This window comes from Aotus nancymaae, unplaced genomic scaffold, assembly GCF_030222135.1.
Source record: "Aotus nancymaae isolate 86718 unplaced genomic scaffold, 86718_ANA_hifiasm-v0.15.2.pri h1tg000014l, whole genome shotgun sequence".
In the NCBI taxonomy this organism is placed as follows: domain Eukaryota; kingdom Metazoa; phylum Chordata; class Mammalia; order Primates; family Aotidae; genus Aotus; species Aotus nancymaae.
This window is the reverse complement of record NW_026988425.1, coordinates 83,242,272-83,260,505: the sequence shown is the minus strand read 5'-3', so window position 1 is coordinate 83,260,505 and position 18,234 is coordinate 83,242,272. Positions and strand designations below refer to the sequence as shown.

Below are 18,234 nucleotides of genomic sequence, written 5' to 3'. Positions count from 1 at the left end.
GCCATCAGGGTTTATGGCCATGAGGCTGATGACAAAGACACTGTGTCCTGTCAATGGCTGATCATGTCTGCAGGGACCTCTCTTGACTTCTCTGGCTCCTCAGGGTAAAAGATCACAGAGAATATTGCTGCTCCTGCATAGGAGGAGGCCAAGCCACCTGCTCTCTCCCCTCGCCCCCCTCCCTTCTCTCCCTTCCTGCTCTCTCCTTCCTTCCCTCTCTCTCCATTTGGAGTTTTCCTCCTGAGAGGAGCCTAACAGAGGAAATAAAGGATGAGAGATCATGTCACAATTAGGGAGCTAATAACAAAGCATGAGTTTGCCTTGCTTTTCCAGCCCCATCATCCCTTGGGAACCACATGAGAGAAGGTATTGTTTAAAGGCAAATCTGAGGATTCCCAGGGCTCCACTCTGTCATCTCCACAATCTTGTTTTTTTGAGTGACTGACAGTTTTGACATTCCTAAACTATACATTTCCCCAAGAGCCATCTATTCTTTCTTGAAAATGAAGATAATTTCTCCATTTAGAAGCTATTCTGCACAATTGTATCTATTATTACTGGATTTAGATAGGACAATGAAGTTCAAGGCAAACTTTATTTATTTATTTTGGTAACACTGAAATTATCAACAAAATTGTTTTAGAGATGTAACTAGAAATTTTTGCTTATAGATCATAACATCCACTTGTGCTTTACATAAAATCTTGCATGAAAATCTCAAAATGGAGGAAAGTGAAACAGGTTCTCAATATCTAAAACTATGCTTTTGAAGTATTCTTGTAAGATATATACCCCCAAGTTACAAGACTATACTTTTAATTACAAGAAATCTTAATAGTATGAAGTGTTTCTTTTAAAATATTTTCCCCACCTTCTCTATTTTTCAAAAATATAATATGTATAAATCTAGATTATAATACAGCCATAAATACAAGACTTTGAAGAAAACTCAGGGGAAAAAATGCACAGCCTGTTTAGAAGGAATCCAGAATATAAGTAACCAGGGAAAACACTCATTCTTCTGATTTGGGAAAATAGTGCCTCAATTTTTTTTTTTAAACAACTTCAACTTTTATTTTAGATTCTGGGAGTCCATGTGCAAGTTTGTTACATGAGTATATTGCATGATGCTGAGGTTTGGGATATGAATGATCCCATCACCCAGATAGTGAGCAAAATGTCCAAATCAGTTTTTTAATCTTTGCCCCGCTCCATCCCTTCCCCATCTATCAGTTTCCAGTGGCTGCTGCTGCCATCTTTATGTCCAAGAGTATACAATATTTAGCTTCCACTGATAAGTGAAAACATGTGGCATTTGGTTTTTTGTTCTTGTGTTAATTTTCCAAGAATAATGGCCTCCAACTCCATTCGTATTGTTGCAAAGGACATGATTTCATTCTTTTTTTTGTGGTTGCATAGTATTCCATGGTTTATATGTACCATATTTTCTTTATTCAACCCACCATTGTTGGGCACCTGGGTTGATTTAATGTCTTTGCTATTGTGAATAGTGTTGCAATAAACATACAAGTGCATCTGTCTTTTTGATAGCATGATTTATTTTCATTTGGATATATGTCCAGTGATGGGATTGCTGGGTCAAATGGTAGTTATGTTCTAAATTCTTTAAGAAATCTCCAAACTGCTTTCCATGGGGTCTGAACAAATTTATATTCACACCAATAGTATATACACATTCTGTTTTCTCCACAACCTTGCCAATATCTGTTGTTTTATGACTTTTTAATAATGTCCATTTTGACAGGTGTGAAATGGTGTCTCATTGTGGTTTTGATTTGCATTTCCCTGATGATTGATGATGTTGTTGAACATTTTATCACGTTTGTTGACTGCTCATAAGTTTTCTTTTGAGAAGTATCTGTTCATGTTTTTTGTCTACTTTTTAGTGATTTGTTTTTTGCTTGTTAAATTGTGTAAGTTCCTAACAGATTCTGGATATTAGACCTTTGTCAGATGCATGGTTTTTAAATATTTTCCCCCATTTTGTAAGTTGTCTTTTACTCTGTTGATACTTGTCAGTTTTGCTTTTGTTGCAATTGCTTTTGGGGTCATAGTCATGAAATCTCAATGGACATAGAGCCAGTGCCTATGTCCAGAATGATATTTCCTAGGTTTCCTTTGGGGAGTTTTATAGTTTTATGTTATATAGTTAAGTCTTTAACCCATCCCAGTTAATTTTTGTAAATAGCGTAATGAAGGGATCCAGTGTCAATCTTTTCCATGTGGCTAGCCAGTTACCCCCGCACCATTTATTAATTGACTAGAGAGTCCTTTCCCTGTCATTTGTTCTTACTAGCTTTGCAGAAGATCAGACGTTTGTAGGTGTGTGGCTTTATTTTTCAGTTTGCTGACTTATTCCATTGATCTATATATCTGTTTTTGTATCAGTACCATGCTGTTCTGGTTGCTATAGCCTTGTAGTACAGAGCCAGGTGATGTGATGCCTCTGGCTTTGTTCTTTTGCTTAGGATTTCTTTGGTTATTCAGGCTATTTTTTTGTTTCATATAAATTTTAGAATAGCTTTTTTCTAATTCTATGAGAAATGATATTGGTTGTTTGACAGGAATAGCCTTGAATCTGTAGATTGCTCTGGGTAGTACGGCCATTTGAACAATATTGATTCTTCTAATCCACAAGCTGGAATGTTTTTCCATTTGTTTGTGTCATGTGTGATTTCTTTCAGCAGTTTTTTGTAATTCTCCTTGTAATACTTGGCCAGATGTATTCCTAGGTATTTTATTTTATTTTTTTGTGAGTGTCTCAATTTTATATTAAAAAGAAATACGTTATTAAAGGCCCAACTAAGATACTATTTCTAATTAATATAATCTGCTAAATGTATTCCTCATGTAAATAAGACATATTTCAAGAGATATTTCAATACATACTCTGTATCTGCAAAGGGATATAAGAATGATAAATTTCTTGGCTTTTAGAATTTAATTTTGATGGCACAAAGCCTGAATCATTACCTGAACACTCACCTGTATGCAATCAGACCTGATTCTTCCACATGAAGGGCACGTGATTAAATAAAATGGGCAAACAATAATGGTCTTAATATTGAATATACTTCTACACTAAAAATAGTGGTCATGTTGGTTACTTGTTCTTATGTATATTGGCTTCAAATGGCTACTTTTTTTTTTATGTGAATTATGGGTTCTATTGACAGCAAGTAGCCTAAAGATGCTTATACAAATTCAGATACTAATGAAGAATTATGCTTAGGTTCCACTGCCTTATTTGTGTTTTAAAAACTGTCACCATGATTCAATTTGGGACTGTAAAATAGGGAAAATTACTGAATCTATTGAGTTGCCCTACAAGTATAAAGATTTCGTGCAGAGTCCTATGGATATAGATGTGACTGTCCAACATCCATGTTCTCCTGTGGCTAACCATATTTGGGGCTCACCTTCTTATTTGGAAAACTTTGCTAGAACTTTCATCTACTTTAAAGAACAAACTTTAAAAGGTGATCTCCAACTGATGACACATCATTTTGATTAAAAAATTAAGCAAGCAATGTGAACCTTTGGGAGGTTGGAGGTAACCAGACATGTCCACAGTTCCTCTCAGGAACAGAAGGGAACTCTCTAAGTGCTATTGCTCTTAAAAATATCCTTGCAATTTTCCCTGCTTATAGGATGACTTGATACTGATGGCTCATCCTTTCAGAAAAGGGGCAGGAAAATGACTTTTCTCCGTTTATTCAGAGCTCCACAAGTCATGACTTCTCAGAAGTGCTGGGCCCCTTAGGGCACCTACTCCATGTTTATCCTCTACATGGTCTATGTCAGGCCAGAATGTTAAGGAGGAGGGCTTGCTCCTACAGCATGCCTGTTCTCATTGGCAGCTCCTCTTGCCTTCTTCTCTACCTACAGCATTGCAGAACTTCAGGGCCAGTCCCTTTGCTCTCTGCTGTCCAGCTGGGACTCCATCCCAGTCTGCTTCAAACAAAAACTGCCTGCCTTGTGTACTACCTCTTAGGGATTAGGGAGTCAGTCAGTGTTGGGAAACACTTAATATTTGCAAAGGAGGCAGAGCTACCAGGGTAACCCACGGTGCAGTAACAGATAGGGTTCCCACTCCCTGATGGTCCGTGGAGAGGAGGTGGGACTAGCTATGATTCTGCATCCCCAGATTTTGCCTGATACACTTAAAACCTTCTTGTTTTAACTTATTTTTTAACTCTTCTTTTAAAGCTAATAGGTATTATTCTGATTTTCTGAGCAATATTGTCAGAATAAAATTTCTACTGGTATAAAATAAAATTTCTCCCAACTACTTAAAGATGCTCAAGGTAAATGAAGTATATTCTACCTTTGAAAGAAAAAACTAGGAGCCTCATCAACCAGAATTTCCTCCAGTCCATTCAAACTAGATGTACAGTATATTCAGGTAGTTAGTTTGAGGATTAGATCACATGAAAGTGATGTGGGGTGTTAGGAAACTGTGAATATCATGTTAGAATAGTTTTTGAAATAAGTCTGGGAATGAATTCTTGGAAAAACTGAATGCAACATAAGAAATAAGTAGACAGAATGTGAGGCCTGCACCAGGGCTGTGGAAGTAGCTGACTAACGTGTAGGCAACTATTGCTTCAAGAACAGATCTGGCAGATATGAGAAGAGAAAGTGAGACAAAGGCCATGTAGATTTGCTTCTTTAAAAAGAGTGAGGAGAATGTGTTCTCTGTAATTACCAGCTCAACCAGGTTCAAAGAACTCCAGGGATCTTTCTCTCTTTGGGTGTCGAACAGTTTTTTGGGGCCTTACAACCACATGACTAACTTTTACTGTTCCTTTTTAAACTTCCATGGATAAATTTTCTTATTATAACCTAGAGACAATTCTAATTTACTTCAAAATTTTGTTAGGACTTCATCTTTTCTCTGTATTTAGCCAGATGAAACAAATAGATGCTGTTTCATTACCTTCAGTTTTTCCTTTTCCAAGTCTACCTTCAGAGCATTCACAAGGCTTAAATTTAAGTCACTTTCTAATTTAGTAAGATTATTACCTCTCCTCAGTAACGCTTTAAACTTATTGAAATGTTTTCACTTGTGCTACCCAACTTGATTTTTAAAAAATTTATGTGGGTGGCATGGAGTAACTCAGTTTCTTTACTCCTGTCTGAAATCTTCGTAAGAAGGAGCTTAGAGGCAGAGGGGTCTAGGAGAGCCATGAACTCCACTTACAGCCACTGAAAATACTGGAATGGATGCTGAGAACTCCTTGTGCATGAGATTGTGATTTGCATCCATTTAAATTATATTTTAAAGAAAAAGTTGACCCTGGCAAGCTGGAAAATCTGAAGAAATCCAGGCAGCAGACAGCCAGGTTATATCTGGGTTACATAGGTAATGAAAAGGACTCAGGTAGTAAAAGGACAATAAATGTTTCCAAGGTCTTCTTTGTGAGTGAGACAAGGATAATAGTCATGATTCACAGGCTTATGTGTCAGCCTCCCTCACAGGTCTCCTGAGTATTTCTTCAATAATAGCCTCTACGTTAAAAGACACATTTGTCACTTCAACTAACTTTTTCTTCTCTACATGGAAATTCATAGTGATGACCTACTTTATCAGGGGAACACATGGGATGGTCTATCAATCAAGAATTGTTCACCATTTATCACAAACTGGTTTCCAATTTGTATAGAGAGTACACTATGTCTGCTTATTGGTTTTATTAGTTGAAGAATAATATAGATGTTATTAATTCTATAGATGCTTATTCTTTATAAATAAAGTCTAACATACTATTTATGATTTCAATATTCCTTTCTTTGTATACTCAATTTACATTCTTTCCAAAGATAATGCTCTTATTTAACATACATTTTTATTTGCTTGTGAATTTATGTACGCACGCATTGTGTGTGTATGTATGTATTTCCTGGTCAATCCAAAATGGCTGGAGAGATTTAGAGAAACACTTTAAGCACATTAATTTTTTTAAAGGAATAAATTTATGAAAACATCAGAGAAAGGGAGAAACACAGTTTGGGTTTAAACAGTAGTAAGTAGGAAAATATCCCTCTTTCTGTCTTTCTGTTATAGAGCTTTAGCAGTTTGCAGATCCAGGGGAATCAACTAAATTCTAAAATGCATTTTCCTTTAAGTTTATACTTTGAACAACATTACTATTAAGATTAAACTGCAGACAATCTCTACAAAGTGAAATGGAGCATTAAGAAAACATATGAACTAAGGGAAAGGGGAACAGTTTTTTCTAAACTGAATTGGCTGGATAATTAAGACTAATTAAGTATTACTACTACCACTACCACTACTGCTAGCAATCATTTACTGTGTGCCAGGAATGAAACTCAATCCTTACGTGCATTAACTCACTGAAACATAACTATAACCCATTATCGTTATGTACATATGGGGAAAATAACACCTAAATCATAAAATGTCAAATTGCTAGGACCTTAAACAGGCTCACTGGCCTTCACCATACCTCTACAATTCTAAAATTATTTCCACAATTCCAGTATAGACACATTTGAGTTAGTGGCAAATATGCCAGCGTTCTTTGAGGACAAAGACTGTAACATTTTCTTTATATTTCTTCTAGAGCTTTGCACAATCAGATCCTTAAGAAATGCTCGTTATTTTAACTCGTTCTTAGCAGTTTTTGAAAAGCTCTCACTTAAAAATATGGCATAGAAAATCCAGTATTTCAAGTGTCCTCAGCTCATTCATAATCCAATTAACATTTAAATATCAATCGCATACTAGCTTCCATGCTGGGAATGGAAGGGCATATAAAGATGCCTAAGGTGTAGTCCCGCCTATCAGGGGGAATATATTTCCAATAAACGCAGAGCACTTCTGAATCTAGTCTTCTACCGGAAGTTGTGTTGTTCTTCCATCAGCATCATCACCACCACCACCAGCTCCACCATGGAGCTCCTGAATCTCATCTGCAGTTTCACAAGTTCCCCAGGTGCTTCCTATGCATATTAATCCTGTTTAGAAAAAAAAGTGCAGCTCACTGCCAACCTCATTTAATTTTACATAAACATGTTCTTTGAGGCTGAAGCAAATTTGACTGATTTTCAATGTGAAAAGAAAATATAAAAACTGTTCTTGGAGTTATTTCTAAACAGAACTAACATCAGAATTGTCTGAATCATCAGACTCTTCTATTTTGGAAAAATCTGATTCATCAAATGAATCTTCCACCAGCAACTGCTCCAGAATGATGATAACATCATGCGTAGGAATGCTACATTTTCTAGGATTTGACAATTTCAATGATAGAGAATTACTATATATTGTAAATGGAAATACCACTACTAAAAATAGAATGCTATAAATAGAATTATGTCTTTTGGGCCGGGCGCGGTGGCTCACACCTGTAATCCCAGCACTTTGGGAGGCCAAGGTGGGCGGATCACCTGAGGTCAGGAGTTTGAGACCAGCCTGGCCAACATGGAGAAACCCCATCTCTTATAAAAAATTAAAATAAAAAAAAAGAATTATGTCTTTTGTTTCCAAAGTCCACATACTAGAGAGATGTGAAAATAATAAGAGATATTTCATGACAAAATTATCTTGGGGTAAATGCTGCAGCCACAAGCACTGGCTGCGGGTATTCTTGGAGCAAACAGGAAAAAGGCTTAAAGTTTGAGAAAAACAGTTTGGTGCAGTGGTTCATGCCTATAATCGCAGCACTTTGGGAGGCTGAGGTGGGCAGATCACTTGAACTCAGGAGTTCAAGACCAGCCATGAGCAACGTGGAGAAACTCCATCTCTACAAAAAAATACCAAAATTAGTCGGGTATGGTGGTACCATGCCTGTGGTCTCAGTTTCTTGGAGACTGAAGTGGGAGGATCACCTGAGCCTAGGAGGTCAAGTTTGCAGTGAGCCAAGATCAAGCCACTGCACTCCAGCCTGAGTAACAGAGCAAAACTCCATCTCAAAAAAAAAAAAAAAAAAAAGTCTGAGAAACACTCTTCTAGCACACTCTTTATAAAGTAGCTTAACCTACCTAACAAGTTAATCTTTACATCCCTTTGGTTGGGAGCGATGGTGCTACAGAACCCTAAGGAGAATCAGACCCAAAGACTTCACAGCACATGGTAGTCACAGCAGCATGAAGAACCATTGAGAAAGAAAAACAGTTGGAAGCAAAAGGGATAGAAAAGCAGAGATCTGTGATATTTAGAAGCCTGGGCTCTTAGGATGCAATGTTCAGAAGAAATCTGAATGTTGTAGAAAAGAAGAGCTAGCATTAAGGCGACAGAGGATACAGCAGATCTGCAGACTGGCCAAAAGAGATGGGAAGGAAAGTGCTAGGATGCAGTGGGTGTGGTAGGACGTTAATATTTAGTTCTGCTGCATCTAAACAGCTCTTGAAGAAAGAGGTTTCTGTGTGAGTGCAACTGACATGTTCCACGGTGACCCATGCTGCTCAAAGTTTCTGGAAAGGGGGATCCCTATGCCACATCCTCCACCCCCACTCCCCCAGCCACAGATGACTGGCTCTGAGATGAACACCTGCCTCAGAGACAACCATTCTCATTTGCCTCTGACTTATAACTTGGTGACTCTGCTCTAAAAGTTGAGCTGAGTCAATCTGTCTTTTGCCCTTGAGAATTTAACAGGGATAGTCGCAAATTAATGGTGGGCTCTAGAGCTGATGTTAGGGCAAATGGCCATATTGGAGCAAATACATAAATCTGAGGAAGAAATGGACAGAGAATGGGGAAGCAAGAGAGAAGGGGAGAGAAGAAGAGGGTTCAGATGCTTGTAACACCACAGAAGTGAGAGACTCTGTGGTCCCTAAAAGAAGAATGAGGCTCTGGCTTCTGGCATGCTAGTTCCAGGTCTCCTGAGGTCCAACTATACCGCATTTCCTGCTTTTGAACGTCCGTGGGAATGCCTGTGGTATACTTCTATACCACCACCTCCCTTTGACTTGAAATAACTTTTGTGGATTTACATGCAACTACAATGACCATAGTTAAAACACAGCTAATGAGCAAGTGATAGAGAGAAAAAGGGAGTGAACACACAACTGTTCTTTAAACAACACTGCTCTTGAAGATGCATAGGATTCCACTATCACGTCTACGTGTTCTAGGCAACACTCCACACCATGGTGAGAGTTGCTAACTCTATGTATTGATAAATGCCTCAAAGAATGCCAAAGGACCAAGGAACAAGAATTGGGCTCATTTTTAAGTACTTAAAATGTATTCGCATGCTTATATTGTTTAAAAAGATTGAGAAAAGAAAAATGGACATATTACAGCAATATCATTTCATCTAATTCAAAAGGAACAGATATTTGATTTCATTTAATATTAAACTAAGATTTTGAAGTAGTGAGATATGCTGTCTACATTAAAATATCACCTTATATTGTAAATAATTAGCTCTTGGTGAATAAGGAAGAACTGCCCACATTTCTGGCTCATTAAGAAGTTAAATATATTTAGATATAACTACAAAGGCGAGTAATAGACTCCAAGTATTAGAAGGTTAAAGATAGTTGATGAAAAACAGTCCAAAAGTCAGGATACTTCAATTTTATTTTCCTTTTTCCAAGAAACCCAAGTCTGAGCAGCCTGTTCCTGAGCAACTTGATAAAACTGCTGAAATAAATCCATTGGTCAGTGCCTGCCAACTTTATTCCAGGTAGGTTCCAGTAAATCAAGCCCCATCAGCATTTCATCAGAGTGAGGTCAGGCTGACTTGTTATTTTTTGTATGTACGAATGCTCTATGTTCTCTCATAAAACAAAATTGTTTGGTACTGGAAAATGTCATTGTCCTAGAGCATTCAAAGTGTCCTGTTCTTACCTCTTGCTCCAAAAAGAGGGCAAAAGGTGCCTGGAAGGAAAACGCTGGTTACATAATAATTTTCTAGAGAAGGGAGTTTCTAGCCTTTCAGAGCCTGCCTTCTGGATGGGTTTATGGCCAAAGAGTGTCACTCTTGGTTACTATTAGCAATGTAGATGTCTAAGTGGCAAAAAAATCCTCACAGCAATGGTTTGATTTTTCAAAAGGGAATTTTGTAGAAGGATAATTCAACTTTTTTTTTTTTTGAGACTGAGTTTCACTCTTGTTGCCCAGGCTGGAGTGCAATGGCGCGATCTTGGCTCACTGCAACCTCTGCCTCCCAGGTTCAACTGATTCTCCTGCTTCAGCCTCCTGACTAGCTGGGATTACAGGTGCCCATCAACATGCCCAGCAAATTCTTGTATTTTTAGTAGAGATGGGGTTTCACCATGTTGACCAAGCTGGTCTCAAACTCCTGAACTCAGTTGATCTATCTACCTGTCTCGGCCTCCCAAAGTGCTGGGATTACAGGTGTGAGCCACCACGGCTGGCCAGGATAATTCAAATTTTAATTATTCACCACATTTTATAGAACAGTAGCCACGTTACTTTGACCTGGAAATTAGCCCCATATGTGGCTTTATGTGATAGTTACAAATGCTCCAAGAAAAAACTTCTAGAGCATTCCCTGCAGGGGTGAACATTCAGCCACACTCATATGTGCCATATTTAGTCACATTAACACTTGCAGCACATTGCAATAAGGTGATCCTAAGTGATAACCTAAAATCTTTAAGAAATCATCAAAGTTAGTTATACACTGTTTAAAATACACTAAACATTTCTTTGCACTATAAGTAAAATTTTAATCATAAAATTCTGGAAATAATAAGGTAACTTTTAATGATTAAGAAAACAGTGGCCAGGTGCAGTGGCTCATTCTTGTAACCTCAGCACTTTGGGAGGGTTAGGTGGGGGGATTGCTTGAGGCTAGGAGTTTGAAACCAGCCTTGGCAACATGGCGAAACCATGTCTCTATTAAAAACACACACACAAAAACCCAAACAGCAAGGCATAGTAGAGTGTGCCTGTAGTTCCAGCTACTTGGAAGGCTAAGGTGGGAGGATCACTTGAGCCTGGGAGACACATTGCAGTGAGCTGTGATCATGCCACTGCACTCCAGCCTGGGTGAAAGAGTATCTCAAAAAAACAACCAAACAAACAAGCAAAAGAAACAAAACTGGCACCCCGTCCCTTCCCACAATCAACAAACAAACAATAAGATAATAGTGATAGTGTGAGTAGATGAGGTTATATGTCCATCATTTTAAGTTATTAAGTTGTAGATTAGTTATGTCTCAACTCCAATACTCAGCTCAGTTGCAAAGCCCATTTCAATCCTGGTATCCTAAAGTTTTTATTGAATACATATGTAAGGATGTTGGTGTTTGCTGTGTAACGTGTTAGCACATAAAAATGTACTAAGACATCTAAACACTAAATATGCTCATACTGAGTGGTTGCTAGTTAGTCTATTACGTTACTATTAATTAGTATTTATCATGTTTATGTGCCCTGCAGTGTTGCAGTTAAAACTGGAAACTTAAGAAATGTAAAAGGTCAATATGCAAGGGATATCTAATAAATGTTATAAAGGTAAAGAAACATGGGCCAGAAGATGGAGTCCAAGATGTCCGAATGAAAACAGCTCCAGGATGCAGTTCCCAGCAAAACAGACGCCGAAGCTGAGTGATCTCCACAGTTCCAATCGAGGTACTAGGTTCATGTTATGGGTCTGGTTGGACAGTGGGTATAACCAAAAGAGGGCAAACTGAGGCAGGGCAGGGCACTGCCCCTCCCAGGAAGTGCGTGCAGCTGACCAGAGGATCGAGGGTTCTCTCCCTCTGGGACTCTGGTTCAGATACTGTGCTACACCCACAGAACAGGAGATTTTGCTGGGCTGAAAAGCGCCCGTGAATTGCCTGAACAGGGCTGAGCAACAACTCCGGCTGGGGGTTATCGGCACAGATCCAAGCGGAAGTACTGGCTAACGCCAAGAAAGTCAGCAGGATGGAGCTTCCCGCCCCGCAGAAAGAAGGGGAACTGAAAGCCGGGAATCAGGCCATAAGGCTAGGCGGGTCCCTCCCCCACAAAGCCTAGCAAACTGAAGCCTTCTCACTTGATAGTTTCGCAGCCGGCACATCAGTTAGAGCTTGACCAAAAATGATCAAGCTGGGGGTGGTGGGGAGGGCAGTTGCCATTGCAGAGGTGGGCCTAATCTTCCTGAGTAAACAAAAGACAATAAACGCAGCAGCTCCGCTGAATCCATGACAGCCCAGCAGCGCCTCTGCAGGCAGACAAAGGAAAGGCTGCCTCCCCAAGTAGCTACCTGAGACCAAAGCTAGATAAATCCAAGAAGATGGGAAGAAATCAGCGTAAAAAGGATGAAACCATCAAAGACCAAAACGCCTCTTCCCCACCAAGGGATCCCAACTCCTCACCAGCAAGGGAAAAAAAAAAGGATGGAGAATGAATTTGACAAATTGACAGAAGCAGGCTTCAGAAGGTGGGTAATAACAAACTTCTCTGAGCTAAAGGAACATGTTCTAACCCAATGCAAAGAAACTAAAAACCTTGAAAAAAAGGTTAGACAAAATACTAACTAGAATAACCAGCTCAGAGAAAAACATAAACGACTTGGAGCTGAAAAACACAGCATAAGAACTTTGCGAAGCATACACAAGTCTCAATAGCCAAATTGATCAAGCAGAAGAAAGGATATCAAAGATTAAAGATCAACTCAATGAAATAAAATGAGAAGGCAAGAAAAGAGAAAAAAAGAGTGAAAAGAAATGAACAAAGCCTCCAAGAAATAGGGGATTATGTGAAAAGACCTAATCTACACTTGATAGATGTATCAGAAGGTGATGGGGAGAATGAAACTAAGCTGGAAAACACTCTTCAGGATATTAACCTGGAGAACTTCCCCAACCTAGCAAGGCAGACCAACATTCAAATACAGGAAATACAGAGAACACCACAAAAATACTCCTCAAGAAGAGCAACCCCAAGGCACATAATCGTCAGATTCACCAGGTTTGAAATCAAGGAAAAAATGCTAAGGGCAGCTGGAGAGAAACGTTGGGTCACTCACAAATGAAAGCCCATCAGACTCAAAGCAGATCTCTCAGCAGAAACCCTACAAGCCAGAAGAGAGTGGGGGCCAATATTCAACATCCTTAAAGAAAAGAACTTTCAACACAGAATTTCATATCCAGCCAAACTAAACTTCATAACTGAAGGAGAAATAAAATCCTTTATGGACAAGCAATTGCTGAGAGATTTCATCACTACCAGACCTGCCCTACAAGAGCTCCTAAAGGAAGCACTAAACACAGAAAAAAACATCCAGTACCAGTCACTGCAAAAAAGAACCAAATGGAAAAGACTAATGATGCAGTGAAGAAACTGCACCAACCAAAGGGCAAAACAACCAACCAGTAACAAAATGGCAGGATCAAATTCACACACAACAATATTAATGTTAAATGTAAATGGACTAAATGCCCCAATCAAAAGACACAGACTGGCAAACTGGATAAAAAGTCAAGAACCATCGGTGTGCTGTATCCAGGAGACCCATCTCACATGCAAAGACACACATAGACTCAAAATAAAGGGACAGAAGAAGATTTACCAAGCAAATGGAGAGCGAAAAAAAAAGCAGGAGTTGCAATCCTAGTCTCTGATAAAACGGACTTTAAACCAACAAAGATCACCAGAGACAAGGAAGGGCATTACATTATGGTAAAAACATCAATGCAACAAGAAGAGCTAATGATCCTAAATGTATATGCACCCATTACAGGAGCACCCACATACATAACACAAGTTCTTAACGACATACAAAAAGACTTAGACTCCCGCATAATAACAGTGGAGACTTTGACATTTCACTGTCAATATTAGACAGATCAACTAGACAGAAAATTAACAAGGATATCCAGGACTTGAACTAGATCTGAACCAAGCAGACCTAACAGACATCTACAGAACTCTACACCCCAAATCCACAGAATGTATAGTGTTCTCAGAACCACATTGCACTTACTCTAAAATTAACCACATAATTGGAAGTAAATCACTCCTCAGCAAATGCAAAACAATGGAAATCATAAGAAACAGTCTCTCAGACCACAGCGTAATCAAATTAGAACTCAGGATTAAGAAACTAACTCAGAACCGCACAACTTCATGAAAACTGAACAAGTGGCTCCTGAATGTCGACTGCATAAAAAATGAAATGAGGGCAGAAATAAAGATGTTCTTTGAAACCAACAAGAATGAGGACACAATGTACCAGAATCTCTGGGACACATTTAAAGCAGTGTCTAGAGGGAAATTTAAAGTAATAAATGCCCACATGAAAAGTGAGAAAAGATCTGAAATCAAAACCCTTCATCAAAATTGAAAGAGCTAGAGGAGCAAGATCAAAAACCTCAAAAGCTAGCAAAAGACAAGAAATAACTAAGATCAGAGCAGTATTGAAGGAGATAGAGACACACACACAAAAAATCCTTCAAAAAATCAATAAATCCAGGAGCTGGTTTTTTGAAAATATCAACAAAATAGACCACTAGCCAGACCAATAAAAAAGAAACGGGAGAAGAATCAAATAGATGCAATAAAAAACGATAAAGGGGATGTCACCACTGATTCCACAGAAATACAAACTACCATCAGAGATTACTACAAACAGCTCTATGAACAGAAACCAGCAAATCTGGAAGAAATGGATAAATTCCTGGACACTTGCACTCTCCTGAGACTTAACCAGGAAGAAGTTGAAACCCTGAATAGACCAATAACAAGGGCTGAAGTAGAGGCAGCAATTAATAGCCTACCAACCAAAAAAAGTCCAGGTCCAGATGGGTTCACAGCTGAATTCTATCAGACTTACAAAGGGGAGCTAGTACTATTCCTTCTGAAACTATTCCAAACAATACAAAAAGAGGGAATCATCCTTAACTCATTTTAGGAGACCAACATCATCCTGATACCAAAACCAGGCAGAGACTCAACAAAAAAAGAAAACTTCAGGCCAATATCCATGATGAACATAGATGCAAAAATCTTCAATAAAATACTGGCAAACCAATTGCAACAGCACATCATAAAGCTTATTCATCACAATCAAGTAGGCTTCATCCTGGGGATGCAAGGCTGGTTCAACAAACGCAAGTCTATAAACATAATCCATCACATAAACAGAACCAAAGACAAAAACCACATGATTATCTCAATAGATGCAGAGAAGGCCTTTGACAAAATTCAACAGCCCTTTATGCTAAAAACCCTCAATAAACTAGGTATCAGTGGAACATATCACAAAATAATAAAAGCTCTTTACAACAAACCCACAGCCAATATCATACTGAATGGGCAAAAACTGGAAGCATTCCCTTTGAAATGTGGCACTAGACAAGGATGCCCTCTCTCACCACTCCTATTCAATATAGTATTGGAAGTTCTAGCCAGAACAATCAGGCAAGAAAAAGAAATAAAAGGTATTCATTAGGAAAAGAGGAAGTCAAATTGTCTCTATTTGCAGACAACATGATTATATTTTTAGAAGACCCCATTGTCTCAGCCCAAAATCTTCTGAAACTGATAAGCAACTTCAGCAAAGTCTTAGGATACAAAAATCAATGTGCAGAAATCACAAGCATTCCTATACACCAATAACAGACTAACAGAGAGCCAAATCAAGAGCGAACTCCCATCCACAATTGCTACAAAGAGATTAAAATATCTAGGAATACAACTAACAAAGGACATAAAGGACCTCTTCAAGGAGAACTACAAACCACTGCTCAAGGAAATAAGAGAGGACACAAACAGATGGAAAAACATTCCATGCTCATGGTTAGGAAGAATCAATATTGTGAAAATGGCCATACTGCCCAAAGTAATTTATAGATTCAATGCTATCCTCATCAAGATACCTATGACCCTCTTCACGGAACTGGAAAAAACCACCTTAAACTTCATATGGAACCAAAAGAGAGCCCACATAGCCAAATCAATTCTAAGCAAAAAGAACAAAGCTGGAGGCATCATGTTACCCAACTTCAGACTATACTACAAGGTTATAGCAATCAAAACAGCATGGTACTGGTACCAAAACAGAGATATAGACCAATGGAATGGAACAGAGGCCTTGGAGGCAACACCACACATATACAACCATCTGATCTTTGACAAACCTGACAAAAACAAGTAATGGGGAAAGGATTCCCTGTTTAATAAATGGTGTTGGAAAAACTGGCTAGCCATGTGCAGAAAGCAGAAACTGGACTCCTTCCTGATACCTTACACTAAAATTAATTCCAGATGGATTAAATATTTAAACATAAGACCTAACACCAAAAAAACCCTAGAAGAAAACCTGGGTAAAACCATTCGGGACATAGGTATAGGCAAGGACTTCATGACTAAAACACCAAAAGCATTGGCAACAAAAGCCAAAATAGACAAATGGGATCTAATTAAACTCCAGAGCTTCTGCACAGCCAAAGAAACAATCATTTGAGTGAACTGGCACCCAACAGAATGGGAAAAAATTTTTGCAATCTACCCATCTCACAAAGGGCTAATATCCAGAATCTACAAAGAACTAAAACAGATTTACAAGAAAACAAACAAACAAACCCATTCAAAAGTGGGCAAAGGATATGAACAGACACTTTTCAAAAGAAGACATATATGAGGTCAACAAAGATATGAAAAAATGCTCATCATCACTGGTCATTAGAGAAATGCAAATCAAAACTACATTGAAATACCATCTCACGCCAGTTAGATTGGTAATCATTAAAAAATCTGGAGACGAGGCGCTGGAGCCGGGAGCCAGAGCGAGCTGAGCTTCGGAGAGCAGCCAGCTGCAGCGAGTGTTCTGTGGCTGTAGGCACCTGTCATCCTGCCCTCGATGGCTCCCTCCGCCCCCCTGGCCCTCCTCCTCGCCCTCTTGCTGAGCCTGGCAGATACTCCGGCATCCGCGCCTGCCCACCAGGGACGAGGAGGCTGGACCCTCAACAGCGCTGGCTACCTTCTGGGTCCCGTCCTCCACCTTCCCCAGATGGGTGACCGAGACCGGGAGAGGGAGGCCGCCCTGGAGATCCTGGACCTGTGGAAGGCCATCGACGGGCTACTCTACTCCCGCCCTCAGCAGGCCTCCAAGAGGAGTCTGATGGAGACATTTGCCAAGCCAGAGACTGGAGATCCGGACACGCTCAGCGAGAACATTCCCAAGGAGGAAGATGCCTGAAGTCACAGACATCTGCAAGTCCCCGTTCCTATCCTCCTCCTCCAGCTCCTTCTGTTCCCTCCGAAACCCTTTCTAGATACCCTGTGCCGCGACTAAGATCCTAAAGTTAAGTACTCCGGTCTCATGAAGACATTGGGAAGCATCTGCCTCACTCTAAAAAATTTCTGGAGTGTCTTAGGTTTTACTGATTCATTCTTGGAATCAGTATAATGTGTTGTTACTGAAGCAATAGTAATTTGAGGACTGTTTGGAAGATTCTGGGGTAATCAGGGAATAATCCTGCAACACATTTAAAGTAATTGTGTTCTTTCGAATCATTCCAATTATAACATGAGCTATTGAGTAATACAAATAACCCTCTTAAAAAAAAAAAAAAAATCTGGAGACAACAGACACTAGAGAGGATATGGAGAAATAGGAACACTTTTACACTGTTGGTGGGAGTGTAAATTAGTTCAACCATTGTGGAAGACAGTGTGACGATTCCTCAAGGATCTAGAAATAGACATTCCATTTGACCCAGCAATCCCATTACTGGGTATATACCCAAAGGATTATAAATCGTTCTATTATAAAGACACATACACATGTATGTTCACTGCAGCACTGTTTACAATAGCAAAGACCTGGAACCAACCCACATGCCCATCGATGATAGACTGGACAAGGAAAATGTGGCACATAGACACCATGGAATACTATGCAGCCATAAAAAATGAAGAGTTCATTTCTTTTGTAGGGACATGGATGAATCTGGAAACCATCATTCTCAGCAAACTGATACAAGAACAGAAAATGAAACACCACATGTTCTCACTCACAGGTGGGTGTTGAACAATGAGAACACATGGACACAGGGAAGGGAGCATCACACACTGGGGTCTGTTGGGGAAGGGCTCGGGGAGGCACAGTGGGAGATGGGGAGGTTGGGGAGGGGTAACATGGGGAGAAATGCCAGATATAGGTGATGGGAGGATTGGGACAGCAAACCACCTTGCCATGTATGTACCTATGCAATAATCCTGCATGATCTGCACATGTACCCAAGAACCTAAAGTACAATAAAGAAAAAAAGAAATAT

At 39.3% G+C, this 18,234-nt stretch overlaps 2 protein-coding genes across 2 annotated transcripts in view; one reads left to right on the top strand and one right to left on the bottom strand.

The window, feature by feature from the left end:
- The window catches only part of ADGRV1 (adhesion G protein-coupled receptor V1), a 556,842-nt gene that overhangs the window by 99,404 nt on the left and 439,204 nt on the right, over nt 1-18,234 (bottom strand). The gene's annotated exons all lie outside the window — the stretch shown is intronic.
- Nucleotides 16,718-17,517, top strand: LOC135274807 (galanin-like peptide). Its single transcript, XM_064375793.1, has one exon. It carries the CDS (start codon nt 16,815-16,817, stop codon nt 17,151-17,153), a length of 339 nt encoding a protein of 112 aa, XP_064231863.1. The 5' UTR covers nt 16,718-16,814; the 3' UTR covers nt 17,154-17,517.